This window comes from Balearica regulorum, chromosome 8 (genome assembly GCF_011004875.1).
Source record: "Balearica regulorum gibbericeps isolate bBalReg1 chromosome 8, bBalReg1.pri, whole genome shotgun sequence".
Classification (NCBI taxonomy): domain Eukaryota; kingdom Metazoa; phylum Chordata; class Aves; order Gruiformes; family Gruidae; genus Balearica; species Balearica regulorum.
In genome coordinates, this window is record NC_046191.1 from 17,911,229 (window position 1) to 17,937,404 (window position 26,176).

Below are 26,176 nucleotides of genomic sequence, written 5' to 3' on the forward strand. Positions count from 1 at the left end.
TAAGCCTCCATCCCCAACCCCACCGGCTAGAATTATCCATGGACCATGTTTTCTATAGCAGTATCAGTGACCTTGCCTGTAATTATTCTTCACAGGGGAAGCTTAGCTCAATTCTCCAAGTACTGCAGCAACTCTGAACAAAAATAACCCAAACCTCCACAACAGGAAACGTTAACAATGGCAGGATTACTGGCCACCATGTCACTGTAAAATAAATGAGCAACTGAGAGGGAGTTCAGGGAAGAGACCGCCATGATTAGGTAACAGGAGGGACTGACTTATGAGAAAGGATTAAATGAGCTAAGTGATGACAAGAGGGTGAACAGAACAACTGCCTGCAAGCATCTGAAAGAAGAAACCATCCAGGACAGGGAGGGATTCTCTAAGCTGCTGCCAGGAGTTAAGAGTAATGGAAAGAAACCAATAAAAAGAAAATGAATGCAGCAGTCACCATAACCATTTTTTTTTAGCTTAAAAAGGAAAACCAGTGCTTTTGTCCATATGGAAATCTTGCTCGTTTGTCCTGGATTATTCCTCAGCCATATCCCCCAAAGCATGGGGCCAACACTTAAAATTACGTAATGGTGCAATATTGCTGAAATCTTTTAGGCTGGCGGCTCCGAAGGACCGTGAGGGAGCTATGCCAACAACCTCTTCCAGCTCCTGGCAGATTCAGAACCTCATTTCTTGAGGTGCCTCAGAAAGCCTCCGGGCTTCAGCTGAGGCAAGCAGCTCTGCACAGCAAGCACTTAAGCAAACACTTCAGTCAAACGATGAGCTGAACTCCCACAGCTATAAATCACATCAGCAATTCCCAAATGAGGAACCTGAGTCTGCCCTGAAGCAGATGGGTCACAAAGTACATGAAGTCAGAACTAACCACAGCTATCCATGGCAGACCTTCGGTCCACGTCCCAATCCAGTTAATATTTTTGCAGCCAAACAGCTGTGATGCTTCATGTTGTGTTTGTTTCCATTAACTCCCCCCCCAGTGGGCATATATATTTGTATTTCTCTGTTTACATATTTGTACTGTCCCTAAGGGGATACACACACTATCCCTAGGGTTAGGGGCAAGTCATTAGAGGGCAAGTACCTCCCTCTGATGCAGAATTTGTCCCGTCTCTTCGTTCTGCCAGAGACGTAAATCTTTCTCGAAAATGTTGGACAAAAGTCCCTGCGACTATGTGGTTTCTTTCAACAGCAGTTTTCAGTCTGCGCTTTTTGAATTGCTGGGCCAGAAGTTCGCGTTTCCAATTGTCACTCTTTGAGACGCTTTCCTATTGTTAATGCAATCCCAGGCGCTTTACAGCCCAGTCTGTTTATAGTCTTTCCACGGCCCTGTGCGTTGAGGTCGAGGTCTTTCCATCACAGTTTCTGCTGTCACCCTCCAGACACGGACCAAAGCCGCCGGCCACTCGCGGCTCCCGTCCACCCGTAACTCCTTCCCACGGCACCAACTGCACGTTGTGGAGGAGAAGAAACACCCCCCATGCCCGGCCCGTTTACGCCGGATTTGTTCAGCCGGCCCCCACCTCGCAGCTCCGGCCGGCCGCCGCCGCTGGCCGCTCCAGCCGGGGATGCCGCGGGCCCTCCCGGAGGCCTCGGCCGTCGGTTACCGTTAGCGGCTCCCTCCTGCCCGGCCTCACGGGAGAGAAGGGGCGGGCGGAGCGCGGCTGTCCCGCCCGCCACGGCCGGGCCTGCGAGGCGGCACGCCCGGAACGCCGCCGCCAGCGGGGGCTGCCCGGCCTGGCCTGGCCCAGCCCCGGCCCGGCCCGGCCCGACCGGCGCCCCCCGGCCCCCGCCGTGTACGTCAGGCCGGAGACGTGGCCCCGCGGCCGCGGGGGGCGGAGCGCAGCTGCAGGCTGCCTTTCCTCCCCTCCCCGCCCCGCCCCGCCCCGCCCGGCCCAGCCCAGCCCAGCCCGGCCCGGCCCGGCCCGCCGCGCTCAGCCCCGCACCGCGGCATGATCGCGCTCCCGCGCGGCCGCCACCGTCCGTGACCCCGCGCCCCCCACCCGGACGCGCACCAGGTAAGCGCTGCCGCGCCCGGCCTGCCGCTCCCCGGGCCCTCCGCTGCCCGCACCGGCCGGGGCCGCGCCGGGGCATCGCCGCGGGGAGGGGGCCCCGGGGGGGCCGCGCGGGGACGGAGCCGCCGCAGGGCCCGGCGTTGCACCCCCGCGGGGAGAAGCGACCCGGCCCGGCCCGGGCAGCCGCTGCAGGGGCGCCGCTCTGCCCGCCGGCGGCATCGCCGGTGCCGCCCCCGTCCCCGGGCAGCGCTGGGGGAGCCAAACTTTATCCGGGATCGCCGCCGCCTCATCCCCCGCGGAGGGGCGCCGGGAAGCGGCCGCGGCAGCCCCCCGCCCCACCCCATCCCCTGCCGGGAGGGGCACCCCGCTGCCGGGCCGCGGCGCTCGGGCGGCCCCGGGGGTGCCCCGTGGGGCGGTGGCCCGGTGCCAAGCGGGGCTTCCCGGGAGCGGGGTCGGCGCGGGGGGAGGCGAAACAATCGCCGTGGAGACGGGCGGCTCGAGGGAAGCCCTTGACTCTGTTTTCCCCGAAAAAAAAAAAAACCCCAAAACCAAACCAAAACAAAACCCCAACCAAACCAACCGGCATTACGGGGAGGCTGCGAGCAGGACGGGGAGGCGGCGGTTCAGCCGCGCTCCCACCGTGCCCGCCGGCGGGCAGAGGGGCTGCGGGGAGCGCGGTCCCTCCGCAGCGGCTCCGTGCCCGGGGGTCCTGGCGGGTCCCTGCCGCCGGCTCGGAGGGGAGCGCAGCCCCCGGCGGCACTGCGGGGCTCAGGCGTCTGTGGATCTGTTTTCGAAGAGATTTTTTTTTAAAAAAAAAATAATCCTGATTTTAAATCGGTTTAAAACCAACTCTGCCTTGTCGCAGTATGATGGGCGGTTTTCTTCATTATTCACGAAATGCAGTTTGCCCAGTTCACTGGAAAGAGTTGACCAAGCAAACTAAGAGGCTTATGGAAGACTGCCGACTGTATTCTACTACAATTTCATTAGGATGAAAATGTTTAGAAGTGAGGAATTTTATTGTACAGATAACTATGTGAGTTATGACTTGCCCTTTTTTTCTTTTCACTTTTGGAATAAGTACTTTCTGTGAGAAAAGAGTATTATGAGCAGCACTGTTTGAAGGCACACACGTATATGTTTGTTCCTATAAAGCACTGTAGGCTTGAGTGATGTTGTAAAAAACTGGACAGACAGAAAGGTGCTTTGCAAGATGGTGGAGAAAAAGATGGCAATTTTGGAAATAAATTTTTAAAAATATATCTCCCTTTCCAATTCAACCAAGTACGCCTATTTCCCCCCCCTCCCCCTGGTATACTAGACCTGCTTTTACTTTTCTTTTTGGTATGACCGAAGCAGTCAGGAGGGTAGCGCTCACTCTTCTGGAAATGCCTGCTTGCCCCTGTGGCGCAGATCAGCGTCAAGAGCCGGGCTGAGCACAGTTCTGCATTGATCCCTAAGTTTAACCTGGCCTTGGATTCCTGCTGTCTCACATGTGCCCGTGCCTGGGGGCTGCCAGCGAGGCGAGGCAGCCTGGTGCTCGGCACCTGTGGTTTCTGAATCATTTCCTTTTCCAGTCACATTCTGAGTTTGCTAAATGTGTGGCAGTTGTGATGCTGTTTTCTTCCAGTCTGAATACTATGGGGCCCTGCTGGAGGTTTTACCATAATATAACTTTCTGTGGGTTTTTTTGTTGCTATTTACTCTCGTAAGCAATTTTAGAAAGGAACTTTCTGATGGAAAGCCTAAAAATCTAGTTAGTTAATCTTGTATGCCGGGTATTGGAAAAGGCCAGTGCTGGTTGTCAGTGAAGAACAAAATCAGAGACTGCTGAAATCTTCATCCAATTTCCTTGCCTCGGTGCTTGGCGCTATCTTGCAATCAGTCCTCTACCAGTTCCAGTTGATTTCCTGAGGCAGCCACATCCCACCTCGGTGTCTGGTTTTCGAGGCCCACGATAAGGGGCTCTGACTGGGGGGGGGGGCGGCATCGGGGCTGGGCAGTGGAGAGGGTTAAACAATATTCAGGTGGCCTTAGCACCAGAGTGAGGGCACAGTAAGACCCGAAATAGTGAATTGGGTCAGAGAGTGCTGGGAGGAGCAGTTCCCCTGATTGTCCATTGACCTCAGTTGCAACTGGTTGAAGTGGCTCCTATTCACCACCAGAAAGGCACTTCCCAGCCCAAGCCCTTTTGAATGCTCGGGAAGTAAAAAAAAAATTCAATTACTGTCCAAACAATTCACAGTGACAGAAGCTAGAGTTTGATTTTACAAGATTTTTTCCTCTTTGAGAAAATTTAGTGAAAAGATATTGTCCTCATTGCCACAGAGTTGTGAAGGGCAGAGGAGGGGCTATATATTAAAGAAAACTCTGAAAATGAAATCATTTGCTTCAGAAAAAAGAAAAGACCCCCAAAATACATCCCTTAAAACCTTACTTAGTAAAGCAAAGAATCCATTTTCCTTCCAAAATGATTTGTCAGAAGAATGTTAACAAGTGTTGGATTTCACATGCTCAACATAATGGAAACTTTACTCTCTTCTTCATCCTTTAGCTGTTTGTCCAGGGATTTTGTGTGACAAAACTCTAATGCAAATTCAAGCTATAGTGTAATTACTTTTGTTGGGGTTGATGTTTGTTTCCCGCTAGGAAGACAGTAGGTTTGATTCACCTTCTTGGGCATGCGTACGCTGTTGCTCCGTTGCTTTCATTTGTCAGGCATTGCTGCCTTCCCATCCCCAGGCAGGCAAAGTGTCTTAGAGCTGCCTTTCAACCTGACAGACCCTGGGTCAGCTTTCCCGCGCTGTATTCACTGTACATTTTAGTGCCTGACACAAGCAGGTAATCAGACACAGCATAAACTTTACAACTGTATCATCCAGAGAGTCATAGGCTTGGACCAGGATGACTTTTTCCGGCATTTTTTTCCAGTATGGAGGTTGTGCCCACTCTGTTTCCATCTCCCATGAAGGGTTGCTTTACAATCTAGTGTTTGATCAGGTCAGATTTTTAAAAGGTAGGATATTGCCATGTATGTGCTTTGCACATTTTCCATTTGTTTGGGAGAATCCTGCATTAAGATACAGTGCATGTTTCTTCTTGGTTTTAAAGTAAAACAAACGCCTCCCCTGAAGCGCAGAATGGCACTGTTCTCCATGGGGAGCTGCTAACGCTGCTGTCACAGCGAGCGTACAAAGTTCCACTGAATTTGAACCAGCACATGTGAAAATGTTTGGTCCTGTAGAGTAGCATTAAAAATCCATTTCTCTCTCTGTCAAAGTAAACTTTAACTTTTCCACTGACTTGCTGGTGAGCAGCATCCAGCCTTTTATACCAACTTCAAATCCTGGGCTAAACTATGATCTGCTGAACATGGAGACGCTAGCTCGCGTCTCCCTTCAGTGGCAATAGCACATAGTGATTTTGTATTGGTGGGAATCCAAAATTCAAAAAGCCAGCAATAAGACTGCTGAAGCGCTAAGAACATTTCCAGTTTTACTTACTCATCACTGAAAGCAAGGTGGGAGCTTGGATTAATTGCTTGCTCTGGAGCATATAGTGAAGCAGTGTGCAGGTCAAGCCCTGCCCTGAGCGTGCAGCAGTATAAGATCCTGATATACGTGTGATTTACAGCAGAATGCAACAGCTTAGAAGTGCAGGTTGCTGTCAGAAAGCAGGTTTGGTGTTCTGAGCGAGCACCATTAGAGATCTCATTTTCCAGTCGATGTGAATACTTGATGAGCATTCTCAGGGGTAGATAGTTTTCATGCAAGTTTATTGAGCAAGATGGATGTTCACAGACAATATCGTCAGAAAAGCCACTTTTTAAAGGTAATGTGATTACAAAGAGTATTTGCTCTTTGCCATTATTTGTCCATGACAACGTAATTTCAAAGACCTGCACACCTGCTATAGTATGGGCAGAACCCTCCCAGCAACTGCTTTGATCTCACAAAGTTTAGGCTTGATGGCTACAGCCTTTCCTTCTGTTTTATGATGCAGCAACAGACTTTTCATGGAATGAGTTTAGAGCTAATCCCTCTTCAGTGGGCTGTGGCTGGACACTGCACTGTAAAAGTCCAATAGAGAATTTAGGCAGGGAGCTCTGGATTTCTCCATCTCTAAAGTTTACAATCTTTAAAAGTCATCTTATGTGAATAGCGATTCTGATTCTGTAGCTGTTCATGTTTATCTCTGAGTATGTGTAGATCACATCCATTTTATGTGCTTGAATTTATCTACGTCGGTCTTTTTCGTTCTTTCAGGAGTATGGATGAGACTATGAGCTTTATTTTTAGTGTCGGGGATTTTTGTCACAAAGGATGGTTGGGGGCAGGAAAATACATCAGCTGTGTTCCAGGCTCAGAATACCTGTGTGTTTATCCACGCGTTTTGGGATCCATGTTTTATAAGACTATTGCAAAGTTTAGAAAGCTCTCTTGTGTAGCATGCAGGCGGGAGCAGAAAAGATCCTTTATATGAGAAAGTCTCACAAATCGTGAAAACAAGCATTTCTTTAATGTTTTTGGCTCAATCACTGCATAAAAAGTTTTTAACTAACTTTTCAGATGGTTGAACTGCTTAAGACTCAGAATGGACCCTTTGTGCTTCCTGTCCCAATTAGGAATTAATTTTTAATTATATCAGCTGAATTTTTTTTCTGACGAGCACTTGTATTAGCCCGAAGCCCCTGACTATTCCTTTGACAATGAGTGGCACTCGTTTGTGTAATAGCGTCTGTCCTATGACATTCTGTGCCATTGTTTCTGTCTTCATTATCTGAGTATGTTAAATAAGTGTTTGTGGAAAGCCTGGTGTAACTTTGATTAAAGCTTGATGTGAGTTTACTCTTCTCAATCATTTAGACATATTTCAGAAGTACTAAAATACCACTCACTGGATAGTTTCTTGCTCAGTGCTTTGGTTTGCCGTTAAAGGTTTTCACTCACATTAAGAACATTTTGCAGCTCTGGAAAGAGGGCCGGCAGCTTGAGTGATAGCCCTGATAAACTAAGAATGTTACTCCCAGAGCTGAAAAAATGGTAAGTCTTGCCTTTGAAGTAGTCTTTGACATAGAAATGCGTAGAGTGTACTTTTCTTTACAGCTGGACAAATAGCTCAGCAAAGCCAAATCTCCACACAGGCCTGTGTGCTTGGTACAGAAAGAACTCCGATTGATTTCACTGAGACTTTATCTGGCAGAAATCTGGCCCTGAAGAGTTTTGTGTCTGCAGTGCAACCAAGTCAAAGTCAAAGAGCTGCTGACAATAGGAAGTCTTTTTGGTGTGTAATACATGAAAAAGTACTATGACTCAATTAAAAAAACCAGCAAGGTTATTGTCTGGGATCTGTCGCCAAAGCAGCACTTACTGTATGTGTAGGGGGAAATCGCAGCGTATTTTTTGAAATGCAGTTTATTAAAGTTGCTTCTTCTTTACGTCCTGTATGCATCCTCTTTACGTCCCTTATGTTTCCTCTGAGTTCTGGATTCAGGCCTTTGAGCTTCCACTGCTGCAGCTGATGGTACGGACAGCCCCGACAGTGGAGCAGGAGGCTTCACTGCCACCTCTGAATCCGCCATGCTCCCTCCTGGCTGTTAGGCAGAGAGGCAGCCAAAACCTAAATGTAAGCTGGATGCTTGCAGTGTGGGCCTCAGTAACTCAGAGGGGAAACAATGGAAAAGGTCTACATGTTCAGCAAGTTTCTGGAAGTTATACCCTTTTCAGTTTTCTCAAGCAACTAAATCCCCGGTGATTCATTGGAGCCTTGCCCACAGTTGTGGCCTTGCAGAGCCGGGGCACTGGGGAGGCTCGGTTGTGGCAGCTGGTGTAACGGAGGGCAGTTTTACAGTGGCTGGGTTGTGACTGTGCTGGAGCTCAGGTGGCATGGCCTGGCCTTCTCCAGTCGGTGCATCTAAAAACAAAACCCTGTCTCTACGCTGAACGGCTGTCACGCAGGGGACAGCCTGGTCCTGGCCAGCCTGCTTTCATCCCATCGGTGCAGGTTTGGCCCCTGTGAAAACTGCACGGGTTGCACACACTTTGTACGACCACCAAATTGGGATTGCTGGGATAGTATCTTCCATAGGCTGATTGTATTTTGTCTGCTCCCCAGCTTGCAGACTAATACCAAGCGTGACATAATTTTGGTAATGTGTAGTGTGAAATCAAATTAACTGCAGTGGCTTTGCATGGAAGTTTTGGCACGCTGTCGGTTTAGACTCAACCATTGCAGGAAACTGGACAAAGTAGTATGTTACAATCTTGCAGTACTATTCATTCATATTTCCCACCAAAGGTAGCAAAGAAAGTAGAGACCTTTCTGTTTTTCAACTGGAGAAGCAGCGGTGCGGCAGGGCGATGTGGTGTGCCCAAAGGGGAGCAGAAGGAGCCCACAGCCGGGTCCCGATGGGGGACCCTGACTCACGCTCTGTTGCTCCTTCAGGCCACATTTCATTGCCAACCTCAGCCCCAAGAAGAGGAATTTCAAGTAGTTTGTTTGAAAATACAGTAAATACATGGACTTTTAAAAATAATTGTTTGGATGCAAACGGTTTGTTTTTAATAGTTTTCCAGTTCCTTAACATGGGATTTATGTTTAAACAACAGCATCATTTGTTTGTATTTCTTACTTCAGAACGATGGTATTTCTTCCTATGAAAATCTCTGTTACAATCAACAGACAAAAAGTAACCCATCATGTCTGAAAAAGTGGCAGCATGTGATACTTTTTTGCCATACTCCCAAGTAGCCAGCGCTCCAACCAAAAAGTGTTGACCGGTTAGGTTTTTTATAAATTTTATTACAGGAAAGACCATTTGCTGTAAAGCCCTACATGGAAACGAGTCTCCTGAAATGCCTCAAATACAGGGAGAAGTTAGTAGCAGAGGTATTATTGTATGTTACACGGAAACTGACCAACACCTCCACTTAGCAAAATGCTGAACGTTTTGGTCAGTGCAAACATACAGCAAGATAATTACCAAACCCAAATGTCAGGGTAGTTCAGACGTTATTTCACTACGTGTACAATGTGTGTGAGTGTCCTGGTTCTGGCGGCTAAACCACGTCAGTGAGAAAACACAGATAAGGATGGAACATCAACCTCTTGGGAATTAGGAGTTGCTAATTCCAGCCCTTATCATCTTACTTCACCTTTAGTCTAATCTCAGTTTTCCAGACTTGGTGCCTTGGCCCTGGGTCCACTTTTAGTCCTCTCCCGGTTAGGTGATGAAGTGAAGCAGGTTCATTATCTGTGATCTGTGGTGCCAGCACAGGCAGTGCCAGGAGCTCCTGGACACGCGCTGAAGATGAAGTGTTCAGCTGCTGAGATCAAAGGATACATGCAAAACCACAGTTTCCAAAGATTTATAAATTAGCCAGCTGTGGGCAGCTGTTCATGCTGCAGAAAGAAGTATGTCCCCGATACATAGACCAAATTTTGGCATGGGGGCATGAGGTTCTGGAAAGTTTAAAATAAAAAGTCCACAAGTTTTGTGGTGTTCACAGTCCAGTGTTGTTCCCCTAAGCTTGTTTCTAAAAATGGTTTGAACAATTGCTGGCTAGATCTTAATTTAAATTTTGTTTTAAAGTAGGCAGGTTTTTCCTTATGATCATTTCAGGGGCCCCACCCCAGCCACAAATACAAATTTGGCAAAGTTATAATCAACAGAAACTATGACTGACAAAGTTAGTACCAAGCCATTTTAGTGCCAGGCTGTGCCTACTATCCCTGGCTCGAGGAGACTGTGGGCCTAAGCCCTGGGGCTCTGCTTAGACCAGTGCTTTTAAATTGGGTATTTAAGAATACATCACCCTGAACCTGACTGTGAAATTCCCTTATCCCTGCTCGTTTAACTGTCTCAGTGTGTAGCTCCCAGTCAGGCAATGCAAAATTCTGCTTTTCAGTGCAGCCTCAGGCCCTGTGCTGAGAAGCATTCAGCTCAACTTCAGCTCCTGGCCCAAGGCGGCTGAGGCCACACAGCACCAAACCACCTGAAAAGCGACTCTGTGGTATTTATGCAGAGTGACAAATGTTTACAACCAAGGAGAGCGGGCTGTAATGTTCAGGGTGTGCGGTGCCGTGTCCTGTGAAAAGCAAAGCCCACCGGGGCGCAGGCCCTGCACATGTGGCCCGCAGCACTCGGGCTCTGCTGAGTCCCTGCTCCCGGGTCACAGGCTCGTTGTGTGTGAAATATGTGCTGTGCTCTGTTCCTTTAATGAAGATGAATACGCAATAAATCATGTATGGGAACCAACCCAGAGACCTACTTGCAGCACTATTCCCAAAAGGCATTTCATAATTTATCCTAACACATGCAGTATGTTTAAAACAGCCAGGAGGGCAGGTTTTGCCCAGCCCAGCACTTACTCCATTCAGTAGATCTCTGATGTGAAAGACCGAGCAGTCCCAGTCTGAATTGTCTCTTGAGGACATCTCAGCCTTGACCCTTCCCGGCATGCTCAGCTGGGCTGCGGTTGTGGCCCTGTGGCCACCAGCCCCAGGCCCCTCACGCCATGAGGAAGGCTCTTTCCCTCTGGGGGAGTCGGGGCCATATCCGTAGCATCTGGGACTTGCTTGGACTCTGAGGAGACGGTGGCGTGGATCCTACGTCTGAGGAGGGTTGATGTGATGTCAGGGAAATGTGGTTAAATGTCAGCCGGGTAATCATTTAAACATCTTTTCTAGACAGCTTAAGAAATCTCACCAACTTAATATGCTTTCCAGTTGTAAATGTCATTATTTCTGCAGTGTTGTCTCTCTCATCCTGCTATGTTCCTCCTCCTTTTTCCCTCTGATGAAACTATACCCTGCCCCTACGGAACTGATACATTCTGGATGTTAATCGCCTGTCCAGCACCCAGAGGTCTTGATTCTGGTGTGTGGCCGTGGTCATTCCCCTAAAACAAGTGGTAGATGACAGTGATTGCTTCAGCGCATGGCAGCATGATTGAGTAACCACTAATGGAAGGATAAAATAGCAGAGGGCTTGACTGCTGGCAAATAACACCTGTAGCTTGGCACACACAGCTCTGGCAAGTCCTGGTCTCCCGCCTACAGCACATGAAGCAGCAGTGATGCTGCTTCTCTGTCGCGTGAGGGTCAGCGAAGCGCAGGGACGGGCCTTTGGGCTTTGCTGGGCAAGGAGGCCATGGCTGGGGCACAGGCTGGCTGGTGTCAACGGGCGATATCAAGCATTGCCCGTGGAAGGGCACAGAGCAGCTGGTGGGAGCTGCTGGGGGTCTGTCTCAGTGAGGAATGTGCACTGGTGGACCTGCCGCAGGTGAGATAGAGGCAGGGTTATTTCTTTTCACTCACTGTGCTTTTTTTAATCGCAGTGTCTCTACAAACTGTGCCTTGAAAGCTGAGGTGGGGCAGGCAGGGGCGGCACGGCAGTTTTCACCGGTATTGGACCGCTCTCCAGCAGTGCACCTTCTGATTCTGCTGAGGGCTGGTGTCAGTCCACACGGTTATGCTCCATAAAATGAATGAAGTTACTCTGTGAGAACCTGCTTAAAAATAGTAACTGTCACTTAGCAATAGCTGGAGCTTGGGGCCTGCAGCTGCTGGAAGCTAAAAGTGCTTTTGTTCGGGGTTGCACCAAGAGGCGCTTCTCTGAGTAGTAAAGTGTTTTTTCTTTGTAAAGCATCTCTCGTGGAGCACGATGAATACAGCTCCATGAGGGAGTGCATCACACATGTCTCGGATTGAATCTGAGTATAAACTTTAATGTCGCCAAGCACTTGCCCATCTGGCACGGTGGGCCCTGCCTCTCACTGGGGTCCCTCGTGCGCTGCTGCAAGGCAGGTCGCAGAAGTTCAGTGGACATGAAGGCATGGGGAGCAGTTCACAGTGCCTACTTGCGAAGCATTAAGCCAAGGCCGGAGCTTGTCCCTGGGGCTTTGCTGGCCACGCTGCGACAGGTAGCACCACCGAAGAGCCCCGGCAGTGAGCAGTGCCAGCCCAGGCACACGGTGCCATGCCTGGGGAGGGCTGGACCATTGGGTTGCTGTCACTGGTGGAGGTAGGGTAGCTACAGCTATGGCTGGAAACCATGCTCATCAGCATCTCTGTGCCCATTTGCACAGAGGCCCTGGTGACACAGCGCTGGTGGCAGAGGTTCGGCTGCTGCCCAGCAGCCCTGGCCATGCCGCTCGACCCCGGGGGAATCGGTGCTGCAGGGGCGGTCCCTGCCCAGAAACCCCCTGGCTGCCTGCAGGAGCATCCTCTGAGCTGCCAGTGGGCAGGAAGTTAATTAAATCATTTCCTTTATATTCTGCAGTGCACGTCATGCGGATTGCCCGATTTGTAAAACGACTCGTCTTTCTCTTTAGCCACGCTGGCAAGAGCCATCGTTACTTCCGAACTGTCTCCACCGCCGTCCTTTATTCCCTCTGATGAAGGCCAATTGCCGAGAAGCTGCTTTGCTCCACGGTGCAGCCATTTCACAATCATCCTTTGATTCAATCTTTTGATTTATTAAGTCTAATTTACTTCCAATACTTTTCTCTCTCACTTGGAGCTATTTATTCTCCTTAGCTCTTTCAGGTCACATTATGTCATTGTGTCTTGCTCCTAATCGCCTGTGCATTAGCTGATCTCTGTCGTTTGTTTTTCTGCTGGAGTAAATATCTGATATTTTGCTGGAAGCTGTTCTGGTTTACATCAGCTAAGAGTCTGAATATTTTTAAAAATTCTTTTCCACATCTCTATTTCCAGCATAAGCCATATCTGTTTCTTTATTATCTTGTCAGGTTCCTTTGGGATACTTATTTGATCCTCCTTTTCCTGTGCAGCGGAAATTACGTATTCTTTGCACACCTTCCTTGTACCTGGATTCCAGTATTTTACCTTATTATGACATACTCATTTTCACTCATCAACTCTTCTGTATTTCCTAGAAATTTTAACATAATAATAAAACCCCCTGCTAATTTCTCTCCCCTCAGTTTTTTTGTGGTTTTTTGTTGGTTTTTTTTATTTAATCTGGCAAACCCTCAGCTCTTTTCTGCAGTGCTGCTTAACAGCCAGTACAACTTTTTTTAATCCAAGTTCCTTTTTTATTTCCTGCTGGTAGCTGAATACCAGATGATTTATCTCATGTGCGGTTTTCTTTTCTCTAGAGACTGAGGATTATTAGAAACACAAGACAGAAAAAAAGAGAACAACTTCTGATTTTAATTGAATAAATTATCCAATATTTAGAATTCAATATTTTCTAAGTATTAAATAGTATTTAACATATGTCAGACTCCACATATCAGCTACGATGTATTGAGCCATTAAATAGCATTTTGAATGTGGGTGAACTGAAGTTAGTCTTAGTTTTCACCAGCTGAAATATTGAACTCCTTTTCTTCTATCTCCTTGTTATAAGAAGAGATAAGAATCTACAGTAGATCATGTGCTGTCCCAGAGATTGCTCTGATTTGGGCTGCAGTGTGACTTTTTAGCATCTCTGTATTGATTTGTTTAAATTCATGATTGACTGAATTGCTTTATTTTGTACAGACCTGGTTTGTGCGTGGTTATAAATGAATCTGGCAGTCGTGCACCTTTGGGCATAGCAGTGGGGAAGAGCCACGCTCCGGCCACAGCCAGGAGGGGGTTTCAGGATTGCTCTGAGCCATGGGGACCTGCAGTGTCTTTTCTGAGGCCTCAGAGCCACTGCTAATAGATGTCCTTTCGGTCACTGGACAGACCAGAATGGAAAAGAAGCTAGAATATATAAAAATACAAAGCAATTTTGTGTCATTCTGTTCTGCGTGTAGATACCAGCAGCGCTGGTAAGCCTAGGCTTCTCCGCAGTTCTTTCCTGCATCTTCTCCTTATTGCTAGTGCAGCAAGGGGAGGAGCAGTAAGGTTTCTCCAGAGGATGCTGGAAAACAGTTATCCCACTTCTTCATGTCCAATCTCTATTTAAAGCTTCTTGTGAATGTCTTTTTTCCTGAAGTTAAAAAATATCGTCTGTCATTGGACCTTGTTGGTTTGTTTACTGTTAGTATGTGCAGTACCATTGCTATCATTTGGTAACATTTGTTTTCTTTTTTTAACAATAAAGAAAAACGTAAGTGGCAGACAGATTTTGATGTCTGGTGTTGGACTGCAACCCTTCCACCCTCACAGATGGGTTTTCTAGCACGACTCGGAGAGGCTTTCTGTATGCAGGCCTCCTTTGGCCTGGCCCATTAGCCAGCGTAACAGTATGTGCACTCTAGTAATGAGGAGTCACACTATGCAAACAGCAGTCTCTAAAGGGATCAGAGCAGCATGTATTTGTCGTGCCAGAAACTATCTGCCTTCATCTAAGCTCCCCACACATCACTTAGAAGAAATAAAGCAAATATATAGTACAACAAAGTGCCCTAAAAATACAGAGCGAAACCTATCAAATGCAGCAGCCAAATTAATTTTTGGTCTTGAAAGCTGTCCCTGCATAGTAATTTGCAAGATGGTTTCCAGTCCCATCTGCTGTCAGGTGCTGCCCGTGTTGCAGTACTGCTGACTTTCGTAATGTCATGGCTCCGAGTTGCTTGGACATCTAACCAGCGAGAACTGGGGCTCCACGTGTTTTGGTGCGTGTGAGCACTTGTGTTTTCTCAAGAGGCTCCACTGTAGGAGACATGATTGTGTCTTATCTGACACTTGAATTGTTTATACTTTTGGAAAAACCTTACAAATAGAACTGCTAGAGGCTGTGGCATCAGAAGATGAAAAAGAACCCATAGGCCGTTATTACTGGGGGGGGGGGGGGGGGGGGGGGGGGGTGGAGAAAATGTCAAACCCTTGTGATTTTAAAGCAATCTGTTAATATGTACTCTTGGGTATACCGATGGCATTCCAGTCAGCCAACTGGCCTCAAAACCCGAGCTGATGGCGGTATATGTGTTACAAAGCTTTGAGCAGGACCGTTGCATGGCAACTGATTAGCTAACATTTGTATTCGTGTATTCCTTCTATGTTTTTCAATGCTTGATAGAAAACTTATTTTCTCAACCTTACTAGCAGCTATTGCCAGTCACCTACATTTTACATGGAAATAAAAAGGAGGAGGGTAATTACTTACCAAGGGCAGTGAAATACACGTGGGTATGGAAGAGAGATCAGTGCACGATGTTCTTCAGCTCAGGTGCCACTGGGAGCTGCCAGCAGATGGTTTCCTCTCCCCGGGTTCAGCTGAAGGGGTGCTGGGCATGTACTTAAAGCTGCATGGGGCACCTCTAATTTATGAGATCCATTTTTTCCCACCGGTATTTCTAAAAGAAAAGTGAAAGACAACAAAGGTTTGCCCCAGCAGCTACCTGAGTGTTCTGTGCTGTAGAGTTATATCTTCCCCAATGTGTCTGCTGAGCATTTGCAAGACAGGCACACAAAAATCAGAATTGCAGCTCCTGGCTGCATGCAATTTGATAGCAAACGCTGCATTCGTTCGCCACCACTGCAGCAATTCAGGCCTGTTGGCATGGATGCTGCCGAGTCTCTGACCTGTCTGTGTGAAGTCAGTCTTGGATTGCCATCGTTTTCACTGATGGTCTATTAATTTGCAAGTGCTGCAGAGGACAGCTTGCCTTCCTCTTGGGGATCTCCAGCTGTGCGAGAGTTGTGTGTGATTTCGTCTGGCATTGTGGCATGCATCCTGGGGACAGATTTTAGAAGGGCAAGAGGCTAAGAGACATTCTCCTGCCTGGCCAAGTAGCACTTAAAGCAACGTGGAAGGGTTGCAAGAGGAGAGGGGAGCAGGGAGCAAGGGTGAGGAAGTTTTTATGCTACCCACTCAAAAAGCTGCCAAGCCCCAGCCCAGCTACTAACCCCAGCTCATTTGCAGATGTCACTTTGTGCCTTTGGGGACTGTGGTACCTCAGCTGGGCAAGCAGAGACACAGCAGTCCCTGAGAAGGTGTCAAACTGAGCATCTTTCCACTCGAGTATGACCAGCGTAGTGGGAGTCAGTTATAAATGCTTGGGATGGCTGTACACTTGCGATGCATTGCAGCCGTTCTTCCCTACCGGATCCCCGGCTCTGAGCAAACTGAATCCCTTCAGTCCCTGGGCAGCGTATCAGCAAGAGTGCGCTTATCGCTAAGCCTGCGCACAGCTGGATGGCACCAAACCCACACTAATGGGTCCCAGTGCTCAGCTGAATCAGGATTATAGACTCTTTGAATATTAGTGAGATTTGAGGTGATTGTGGTGAGCATTTACAATATTAGTTAAAGAACAAATCTTATAAATTGCTCTTGGGAGTATTTTTGTTCCATTCCCGTGAGAATTTATCTTTCCATCGTAACTTACCGGGGAGTTTCAGTGCTGGTTTGATCTCAGGGATTCAGTTTCACAATATGCTGTAGGCTTTAGAATCAGTTGCTTTGCCTGTACATGTTCATGTGTTAGCTGATTTTTCAGAGGAGGTGATGATGTAAGCCTCAACATCTGAGGTGAAGATAAAGCCCTTGATCTTCTTGTAGTTTTGGTTAGCTAAAGCACTTTAGCAACTTGCACTCAAAACATAGTAGATTTAAAACTGCAGTGAGTATGCACACAAATATTCCAAAGCATCCATGAAACCACTGTGAATAAAATGGAAGTGAATGAAACACAATAGCTAAAAGGGCCTGTGAAATTTGAGTGCAGGACAAGCATTTTAACTAGGCCTTTGAGATCAAGGCTAACGTGTATAAAGCTGAATGTCTCTGTCTACAGAATGGCGGATTTTCAGGGATTCAGGAGGCCTTGTTGACCCATCAGATACGGTGGGAGTCAATGCAGAGAGGGATTGGCCTGCCTGCATGGACCGATGCCGGTCCTGCTCTCACTTCCTCACAGGAGCTGCAGGGGGGCAGCACGAGCATCCCTCTTCTGAGGAGGGGTGTCAGAGGGACGCTTGGGTGGTAGCTGGGAACTTTTATGCCACATCCTGGGCTTCTCATTTCCAGATCAGATTTTTTCAAACCTCACAGAAGTACTTTCTTGCACAGACTGAGGGGTATGGACTGCAGGAGGCTGAGCACTGACTTATTCTTTTGCAGGACGATGATTCCCGTGACTGAATTTCGCCAGTTCTCGGAGCAGCAGCCGGCATTCAGGGTGCTGAAGCCCTGGTGGGATGTGTTCACGGACTATCTCTCCGTCGCCATGCTGATGATTGGTGTGTTTGGGTGCACGTTACAGGTAAATCAAATGCGATGGAGGCGAGGTGGGTGCTCTCAGGGGTACTGAAAGAACACCACAAACAAGGAAGGTCCTCAAAAGGATGATGTCACATCTTCTTTTATCTCCTGGGTTCACTGTGAACAAAGCAAAAATTTGCTGGTCCCAGGATTAAAGCTGTTTAGGTAGCAACATCAAATGACATAGACCAGACTTTTAGCAGCTGTAAATCAGCAGTTGCGCTAGAGTTGATGGAGTGGTGCCAGCTAAGATAAGAGCTGCTGCTTTGGCTTGTGCCTGGATGCCTGTTTTCACCACGATTTGACATAACAAAACAGATGATCGACTTAAGTTCTTATTTGTTACCATTTTTCTGTTTAGAAATTTGAAAAATGTAATTTTGTAATTTCTGTTTTTCTTTATTTGGCAAATGTTAATATTCTTTCTGTCTCTATGCTTCAAAGAGATTTGAAATGAATGTGCTTATTTTATTAACACCACCCACAACTAATATTATGCCTCTTCCATTTCAAAGCATCTCTGAGGATGCTTACATGTAAACAAGTGACATTACTGTCAGTTACATTTTGCTAAAGAGCCAAAAGCTGAAAAGAAATGGAGAGTGCTGTTTGGGATGGACTCCACAAAAAATAGAAAGTTATAGTACTAGTGCAAACACAGATCTCACATTTCTTGGCATGACTTAGAAATGGAGCTAAAGGGACACATTGACAGAGCTCTTATTTCAGAGGAATTTGCTCACTTAGGTGGCCCAAGATTTTCACATACTACATCCCAAATTTCACGTGAAATCAACTGTAGTTTTGTCTGTATTCTCCGTTTTCAAGTACTTTCAGTTGAAAAGATATGATGTCCATGTTTAAAAATCTCTTTATAAAGGGTTGAATTTTGCATCAGTAGCTAAGTGTTTGCTTAAGCACACAAAGTAGAACATCTGTTATTTTTAAGTTTACCTGCTTGATCAGATGAAGCGCACGCACTGGAAAATAATGTGTGGAAACACTGCAAATAACAGGCAAATTTTTTTTATTCCAACTTACTACCAGAGACATGAATCCAGAATGTAAGTAATGGTGTATATCAGAATAGCATTTACAGACGAAGATTAACTGCAGGAGTTTTTGACATGTCAACAGTTATGGCACTGATACTGTTCAAAACACATGGGTCTCATCTCAGCATCTCCCTGCACCAGAGTGGATCATCAAGGAGGATCTGATTTTGGTGGCTCTTGTTGGAAACCCTATATTTAGTGCTTTCACCAACCATAACGTCAAAGGATACAGCTACACTACACACACATTCTTAGTTTGGGCTAATCCCAGTTAGTCATTCAGGGCAAGTAACAGAGTTCCGTGGTTTATCACATGGATTAACGTTTTAAATTCAGACCTATAGGGAGCCTTGCAGTGAACTCAAACTGGTACCCCAAGTTAAACCAAAGCTGATTAGTTCCTAAAGGTGCTCTGACCTCTGTTTGCCAACATGGGTGTCCAGCCCAAATTACGAAAGTTGCTTTTTTTTCTGCATTATAGACAGACTCAAGGACAGAGCTACATTTTTTCCCACCACTGTGGGTATGAGGACTCTATGTATACGTATGAGAAACTGAATAAAAATTACGTCCATGCACACGCACACACAAATGCCGTCAATTCTCCATTATCCCTATCTGTCTATATTAAGACTGAAGATTAATAATGTCCCCACATAGATATGCCCAAGTTAGCTCTTTGTCAGCCATTTTTGTTGTGATAAGACATCACAGTGTGAGCATACAGCCACATGAATGCAGTTATGCTGCTTTCAAGCCTAAGCTCTCTCTGAACATCCTGTAGCCAGGATGAATACACCTGGCAAGAACAGTCTGTCTCTGGGGAAAGCAATGCAGGAGATCCCTGCTCTTTTCTGGAAGCATTACCCACACTTTTCCTTTTTCTGGATTATGTCAGTGCCCTCTTATTCAAATTATAGAAAGCTAACCATAGATGAAAAGGGGTGACCTAGTTTTTGGCATATAGAGCAAGTGTCTTGTTGGGAATAATAATAATAATGATAATAAAAATAATAATAATAATAATAGCACAGCCTGTGGGGCCAAGTGCCGGGCTGTGGGGAGGAACGCCTGGCAGCTGGAGGAACTCCAAGGACAGCTACCCATTGGTACTGCCAGCATCGTTTGTACATCAGTTTAAAAGATATCTTTTTATGTGTTTCAGGTCATGCAAGACAAGATAATATGCCTTCCAAAGCGCGTACAGCCTTGCCAGAACCAATCTAACAGTTCAAATGTGTTAAACACAATCCCAGATACAACCCCCCTTCCTCCACCCAAGCCATCCACCCCTCCAGCTACAGTTGAAATGAAAGGACTGAAGACTGATTTGGACCTTCAGCAATACAGCTTTATAAATCAGGTGTGCTATGAACGTGCCCTGCACTGGTATGCCAAGTACTTCCCTTACCTTGTCCTTATACACACACTGGTCTTCATGCTGTGTAGTAACTTTTGGTTCAAATTCCCTGGATCCAGCTCCAAAATCGAACACTTCATTTCAATACTTGGGAAATGTTTCGATTCTCCCTGGACAACAAGAGCCTTATCCGAAGTGTCAGGAGAAGACTCTGAAGAGAAAGATAACAGGAAGAACAACATAAACAAGTCTAATACTATCCAGCCAAGCACCGAAGGCACTTTGGTCAAGACACAGTCTTTAAAATCAATCCCTGAGAAGTTAGTTGTGGATAAGGGAACACCTGGGGCATTAGATAAGAAAGAAGGTGAACAGGCCAAAGCACTGTTTGAAAAGGTGAAGAAATTTAGACTGCATGTGGAGGAGGGTGATATACTCTACGTAATGTACGTTCGCCAGACTGTACTTAAGGTAATTAAATTCCTTATTATTATAGCTTACAACACAGCACTTGTCTCAGAAGTTAATTTTACAGTAGTCTGTAACGTTGATATAGAAGACATGACAGGATATAAGAATTTTTGCTGTAATCACACAATGGCACATCTGTTCTCTAAACTTTCCTACTGCTACCTGTGCTTTGTAAGCATCTACGGCCTCACATGTCTTTACACACTGTACTGGTTGTTCTATCGTTCACTGAAAGAATATTCTTTTGAATATGTTCGGCAAGAGACGGGAATTGATGATATCCCAGATGTGAAGAATGACTTTGCTTTTATGCTTCATATGATCGATCAGTATGATCCTCTCTATTCCAAACGATTTGCTGTCTTCCTATCTGAAGTCAGTGAAAATAAGCTGAAACAGCTGAACCTAAACAACGAGTGGACTGCAGATAAGCTGCGACAGAGGCTACAGACGAACTCCCATAGCCATTTGGAGCTACAGCTTTTCATGCTTTCTGGACTACCGGACACAGTTTTTGAAATTACTGAGCTGCAGTCTTTAAAACTTGAAATAATTAATAATGTAATGATACCAGCAACCATTGCACAGTTGGACAATCTCCAGGAGCTCTCGTTGCACCAGTGCTCTGTGAAGATCCACAGTGCCGCCTTGGCATTTCTGAAGGAGAATCTCAAGATCCTCAGTGTCAAGTTTGATGACATTAGAGAACTTCCACACTGGATGTATGGCCTCAGAAATTTGGAAGAGCTCTATTTAATTGGCTCCCTAAGTCACGATATTTCGAAAAACATTACACTGGAGTCTTTTCGGGAACTTAAAAGCCTTAAAGTTCTTTACATAAAAAGTAATTTGTCCAAAATCCCACAATCTGCAGTCGATGTTTCAAGTCACCTGCAAAAATTGTGCATCCATAATGACGGCACTAAGTTAGTGATGCTCAACAACCTGAAGAAGATGGTCAACCTGACACAGCTGGAATTGGTTCATTGTGATTTAGAGCGCATTCCTCATGCAGTCTTCAGCCTTCTCAGTCTTCAGGAATTGGATCTAAAGGAAAACAACCTCAAATCCATTGAAGAAATAGTAAGTTTTCAACATCTGCGAAAACTGACAATCCTAAAGCTGTGGTACAACAGTATAACGTACATCCCAGAGCATATAAAGAAACTCACAAGTCTCGAGCGGCTTTCCTTCAGCCATAACAAAATAGAGGTTCTTCCATCCCACCTATTCCTATGCAACAAAATCAGATATTTGGATTTGTCTTACAATGACATTCGCTTTATCCCACCTGAAATAGGAGTTCTGCAGAGTTTACAATACTTTTCCATTACCTGCAACAAAGTGGAGAGCGTGCCAGATGAACTATACTTTTGCAAAAAACTTAAGACTCTGAAAATTGGGAAAAATAACTTGTCAGTCCTTTCACCTAAAATTGGTAATTTGGTATTCCTCTCCTACTTGGATATTAAAGGCAATCACTTTGAAATCCTTCCACCTGAGCTCGGTGAATGTAGAGCTCTGAAGCGGACTGGTTTTACTGTAGAGGACACCTTGTTTGAAACATTGCCTTCTGATGTCAGGGAACAAATGAAAGCTGAATAACTAACTTCCTCTCGCTCAGTTTTACAGAAATAACGCTTCAACCAAATACGCTGTAGAAAGTGCATACTCCAAATATGCATTTAGTTTGTCATTATTTTTTTTCTTTTTTCAAAGAAATCCTTTCTGTACAAACAAATTTGGAGTAAGGAGTACATATATTTTTAAATAAAATTTTCTCGTATTTTTTCAGTGTTTTAAGATATTTTTAAGTTTGTTTTGCCCTCAGAACAAGGATATCTGTAACTTAATTTTTACTGGTAAAAGTAAATGGTTTTATCTGCTGGTTCGTTTTTTTTTTCCTTTGTGTAATCCCAACAGGGGAACTGTGTTTAAGATGTATGCTTTGGGTTGCAGAATATGTAATAGATTATTATACTGTCTTCCTGGTTATTGTTAATCCCTTAGGACGTGGTCTTCAACGGGTGGTGCTGCAGGTGTCGAATGCCCTGTTTTCTCTTTTCTTCAGTGGCAGCAGGCGGCGTTCAACATCTAACAAGATCAAATCTGGGCTGACCATCCTTTTTTATTTATGACATGGTTTTCTCAGATGGTCAAAGCAAGTAGAAAAGGTTCCTCATGTATTTTAATGGGTCTGAGGGAGCATGCAGAACTTCTTCAGGGCCTTTTGGCAAGTTCAGTCCAGCTCTCCGTTCACACACTGTGCCGAGCAGGAGGCACTGAGATTTCCTCTCTGGTGCCGGAAGAGTAAGGTCACAGTTCACAGAGGAGTCAGGACCAAAGTGACTCACGTTGAAGATTTTCCAAACAGTGCAAAGGGATGCAGCTGCCCGTTTCCTGCTAACTTGAATGGAAGGGGTGCGATGAAATCACTGTGTTGGAAACGTCGACCCAGCAAGATGAAACGCTATCTTGAAAAATCCCCGTCCTCCACTGAACACCCCGTCCTGCAAGGGCTCCCCTCCGTTCACTTCCCCACTGGGATGCTTGGCATCTTGCAGGAACAGAATCCAGAAAAAGTGCAATCATGTTTAGTTTGTAAAACTTCTGATAAGGAAATAGCATCTAATATGCTCCTTAATTGAGCTTGGGTATCAGATAAGCTCAGCACAGAAGCATTTGGAGATTTGCAAAAATGAGATTAAATGAATACATTAACTTCTCAAAAGTCTCAACCTACCAGAGGACAGTGATGAAGGCTATGTTTTCATCTCCCAGCTAGTAATTAAATCAGAAATCATACAGTTGGAAGTCTGCTTTTTAAAATAATTTAATAATCTGTAATGATCATGCATCAGGTTGGGAACTTTATTCTCTGAAGCCATGTTCAGTTGTTTATTTAATCCAGCCATTTGCTTTCTTTTAGGCAAGTTTGGCAGGTGTAGGATAACACATGTGCTGCTCACAAGCTAATTTAAGCTAATCAGAAATAACCATAGGATAGTAAAATATTTTGCTGAGAGGAGATCTCTTCATCCTATCCAACAACACGTATTTGAGTCAGATGCAGGCACTGGATCAATGCTTTGCAAGAATATCTAGGAATAAGTACTTCTTTCTCTAGGAGGCAACGCTGTTCATAAATTGCAGAGGTTGAGTTGCTGATTGTTTAAAGTTATGTAAAATAATTGTTTGATGATTGTCAGGTTGGTTGCTCTTAAATGTTTTCTAACTGCCGTTGCGTGTCTTGAGCTACAGTTAATCTGAGTTCTTGAGCTTGGTACAAAAGCATACTGTTGTTTTAAGAGTCTGACTTATAAAGGTGGGGAGAGAAACTAAAATGAGAATTTCCTCATTAGTCCAGGATGTGCTATGCAATCTGGTATGTGGGCTTGCCACAGTACCAAGTCAGACTTAATTTTTGCGCTTGGCTGTGTTCTGGAGAAGATCCATGTGATTAATCAAAAATGGGTCAGGCATGAAGGAATCAAAGCAAGCTTTTTTAAAGGGGTTTGATTTAGTTCTATTAAAGACCTATAGCTGGTGTAGCTGTTGCAAGAGCTACTTTTACTCGTCTATGGAATGCACTTAATTGGAACAGCTTGGCAGTATATATATTCTAAATGTGTTTCACTTGGATGTAATGTGAGGGAGAGAAATGTTTCATTGCTCATATTAACCTAATTATGTAAACCAAAGTGCTGTTGTCCCTGATGAATGTAAACTGTTTAAAATGTCCAAGTAATCGGTGGAGCTGTATAGTTCTCTTGCTTAGATTTGAAATACGGGATTACATTGAAAGTTTTTTTTAAAAATCTTTATATTCCTAGATGTAGCATTTTGAATCCCTAATTTATTTTGTGTCTAATATTGTTTCATGTGTAGTTTGTGGTCTATTTTCTGAACGGAAGTTATGCACACCTCGTAACTGAAGGTTGGAGACTTGTTCTACACCATTTTTGTAAATACATTACTTAGGGGATGTGGGGGTTTTGTTTGTTCCTGATTATACTTATACCAGTGCAACCCCTCATGTGGACACAGTTACATGTTTATGAAGTGCCTTGTGCTGGTATATCTTTATTCACTTTGATGGAATAAACTATACCAGTCTAAGCACTTTTGTGCTAATAACTGTATCTTCTGCCAGGGTTTGGTCTGCTGAGACAGCTGAGTCAATCTAACAGCTCACTGCCACCAAAAAGGCAGTTCCCTCCTCCTCCCGTGCTCCCCATTCCTGCCAATGTGTTCCAGCTGCTTCTTTTGTACCTTTACTGATCTGGTGCTGGTCTGATCCCTCCACAGGACAAATCAACTCTCTAAGCCAGTAGAAAACCAAGCTGGTAAAAAAAAAAAAGGGACTAATTTTCTGCTGGATCAGCTCTCCAAAGGATGGGGTGGACACTGGGGTGGGAGTAGCAAGGGGACAGGACTCTGCAGTCGGGGTCCGGGCAAGGAGAAGGTGGGACATGTCACTTTGGAGGTGCTGAGCTGCTAGGTCAGTTCATCATCTTGCCGAGCCACGTGCTTGGAGAGCCGTGCTGTTTTATCTATAGCAGGGTTAGGCGGCATGGCTTTTGTGGGTAGACAACCCTCAGGCTCACAGTGAATGATAAAATATCACATTACTGTTAATTGCTTAAACTTAATGAAACAAACTCAGGTAGCCGCACTGTTGACTTTTCTAAACTTCTTACTGTCTAGTCTGTGGGGTGTATTTTCCAAAACCATATTACAGTATTTTAGAAATGCGTCAGCTAAGAGAAGATTGTTTCTTAATTCTGTATGACATCCAGGAAAATATGTAAAAGTGCCATATTTACTCAGTGATTCACGTACTGCTCATATGTATATTCACATGCAATGCATACTAGACTTTTCTGTGACCTATAGTATTTGACTTAGAATGGATGGACGTTTTGTGGATAATACTTTAGGCATGGTTTGTATGAGTTTATATAACTACTTACATTAATCAGGTGCCTAACAAGTAAGACAATTCCAGAATATAAGCAAGGCATTTCACATTCTTGCTCAAAAATAATACAAATCTTCCTTGGTTACGGAAGCAGAGATGACAAAGAGTGCATCAAAAATAAGAAGACAACCTTAATAGTACATTAAGCCTGAAAAGCAAATCTACTTTGTGATCAAAATCTGGAGATGTGCATCTCCTCCTTTGTCAAAATTAGGACGGATATTTGTGCTGACCTCCTGCATCTAGCAAGCCCAACAACTTTTGCAAATTCGGATTGGAAAGCGCCCACTCCAAGTCTCATATCACATTTCTGGCACTTCCACTAATTCATGTCCTTAAGTGGTGACGAGTCCTGTAAGAATGCCAAGGAAAAACTTTGAAATTTGACCAAATAGACAAACTTCTTAATTCGGTAGCAAGAATCTTAATAATAGACCTGTGTAGTGTTACGTTGCAATATAGTACACCCAGAAAAAATGGAAATAAAATGCTCTTTTGTAATAATGAACATTGTCAGGCTGCAATGTGATTATTTGTTTGGGAAACATTTTGTTTCTGGGTTACCTAAAGATCAGACATAACCATCTTTTGGGTTTGATCCCTTGGGAGGGAAGTCAGGAAAATATGCTTGAAAAAACATCGTTAGACTTGACAGGATTTATAGCTGCACGGTCTCACTTCTTGTGCTCTCCTTCCAGCCCCTCACTCCGGCAGCCCGCTCACTGGCCAGCAAAGAAGCTGTCCCCTCGGGAGCAGCTCCCCTGCTGTGCTCTGCCGGGGGGTGCGTGGGGATGCTGGGGGGTGTGGGGGGGATGCCTGAGCCAGCCCAGGCTCCCGCACGGCCCCACGCAGCTGGCACCCAGGGGCACGAGGGCTCCTGCCTCCCCCTGTCACGTGCCTGCGCTGCTAAGGGAAATGATGCTGTTAGCCCTTGCATCTGACGTAACCCCCTATAAATCTCCTGACCAAAGGCGATGGGCTCATGCTGCCTGTGTTTGGCATGGTACGTTTTCCTCGTTTCTCTGGATCTTTAAGTTGGAAGCAATCATGTGTTCCAGGTTTGTTTTTTTATACCAAGACAGTGCTGTCCAGCCAAGATGGAGCAAGAAATGCTCC

At 45.5% G+C, this 26,176-nt stretch overlaps 1 protein-coding gene across 1 annotated transcript; it reads left to right on the top strand.

Annotated features, from left to right (window-relative positions):
• Positions 1-1,924: 1,924 nt before the first annotated feature.
• On the top strand, positions 1,925-25,568 carry LRRC8C (leucine rich repeat containing 8 VRAC subunit C). Its single transcript, XM_075759870.1, has 3 exons — positions 1,925-2,030; positions 17,053-17,194; positions 19,414-25,568. Exons 2-3 carry the CDS (start codon positions 17,057-17,059, stop codon positions 21,682-21,684), a joined length of 2,409 nt encoding a protein of 802 aa, XP_075615985.1. The 5' UTR covers positions 1,925-2,030; positions 17,053-17,056; the 3' UTR covers positions 21,685-25,568.
• The last annotated feature ends 608 nt before the right edge of the window (positions 25,569-26,176 follow it).

What these genes read in the sequence shown, in the direction of transcription:
- LRRC8C (XM_075759870.1), top strand. Translation starts at nt 17,057, where the DNA reads ATGATTCCCGTGACTGAATTTCGCCAGTTCTCGGAGCAGCAGCCGGCA. An exon ending in TGTTTGGGTGCACGTTACAG is followed by an intron (nt 17,195 to 19,413) that starts GTAAATCAAATG and finishes TATGTGTTTCAG; the next exon opens with GTCATGCAAGACAAGATAAT.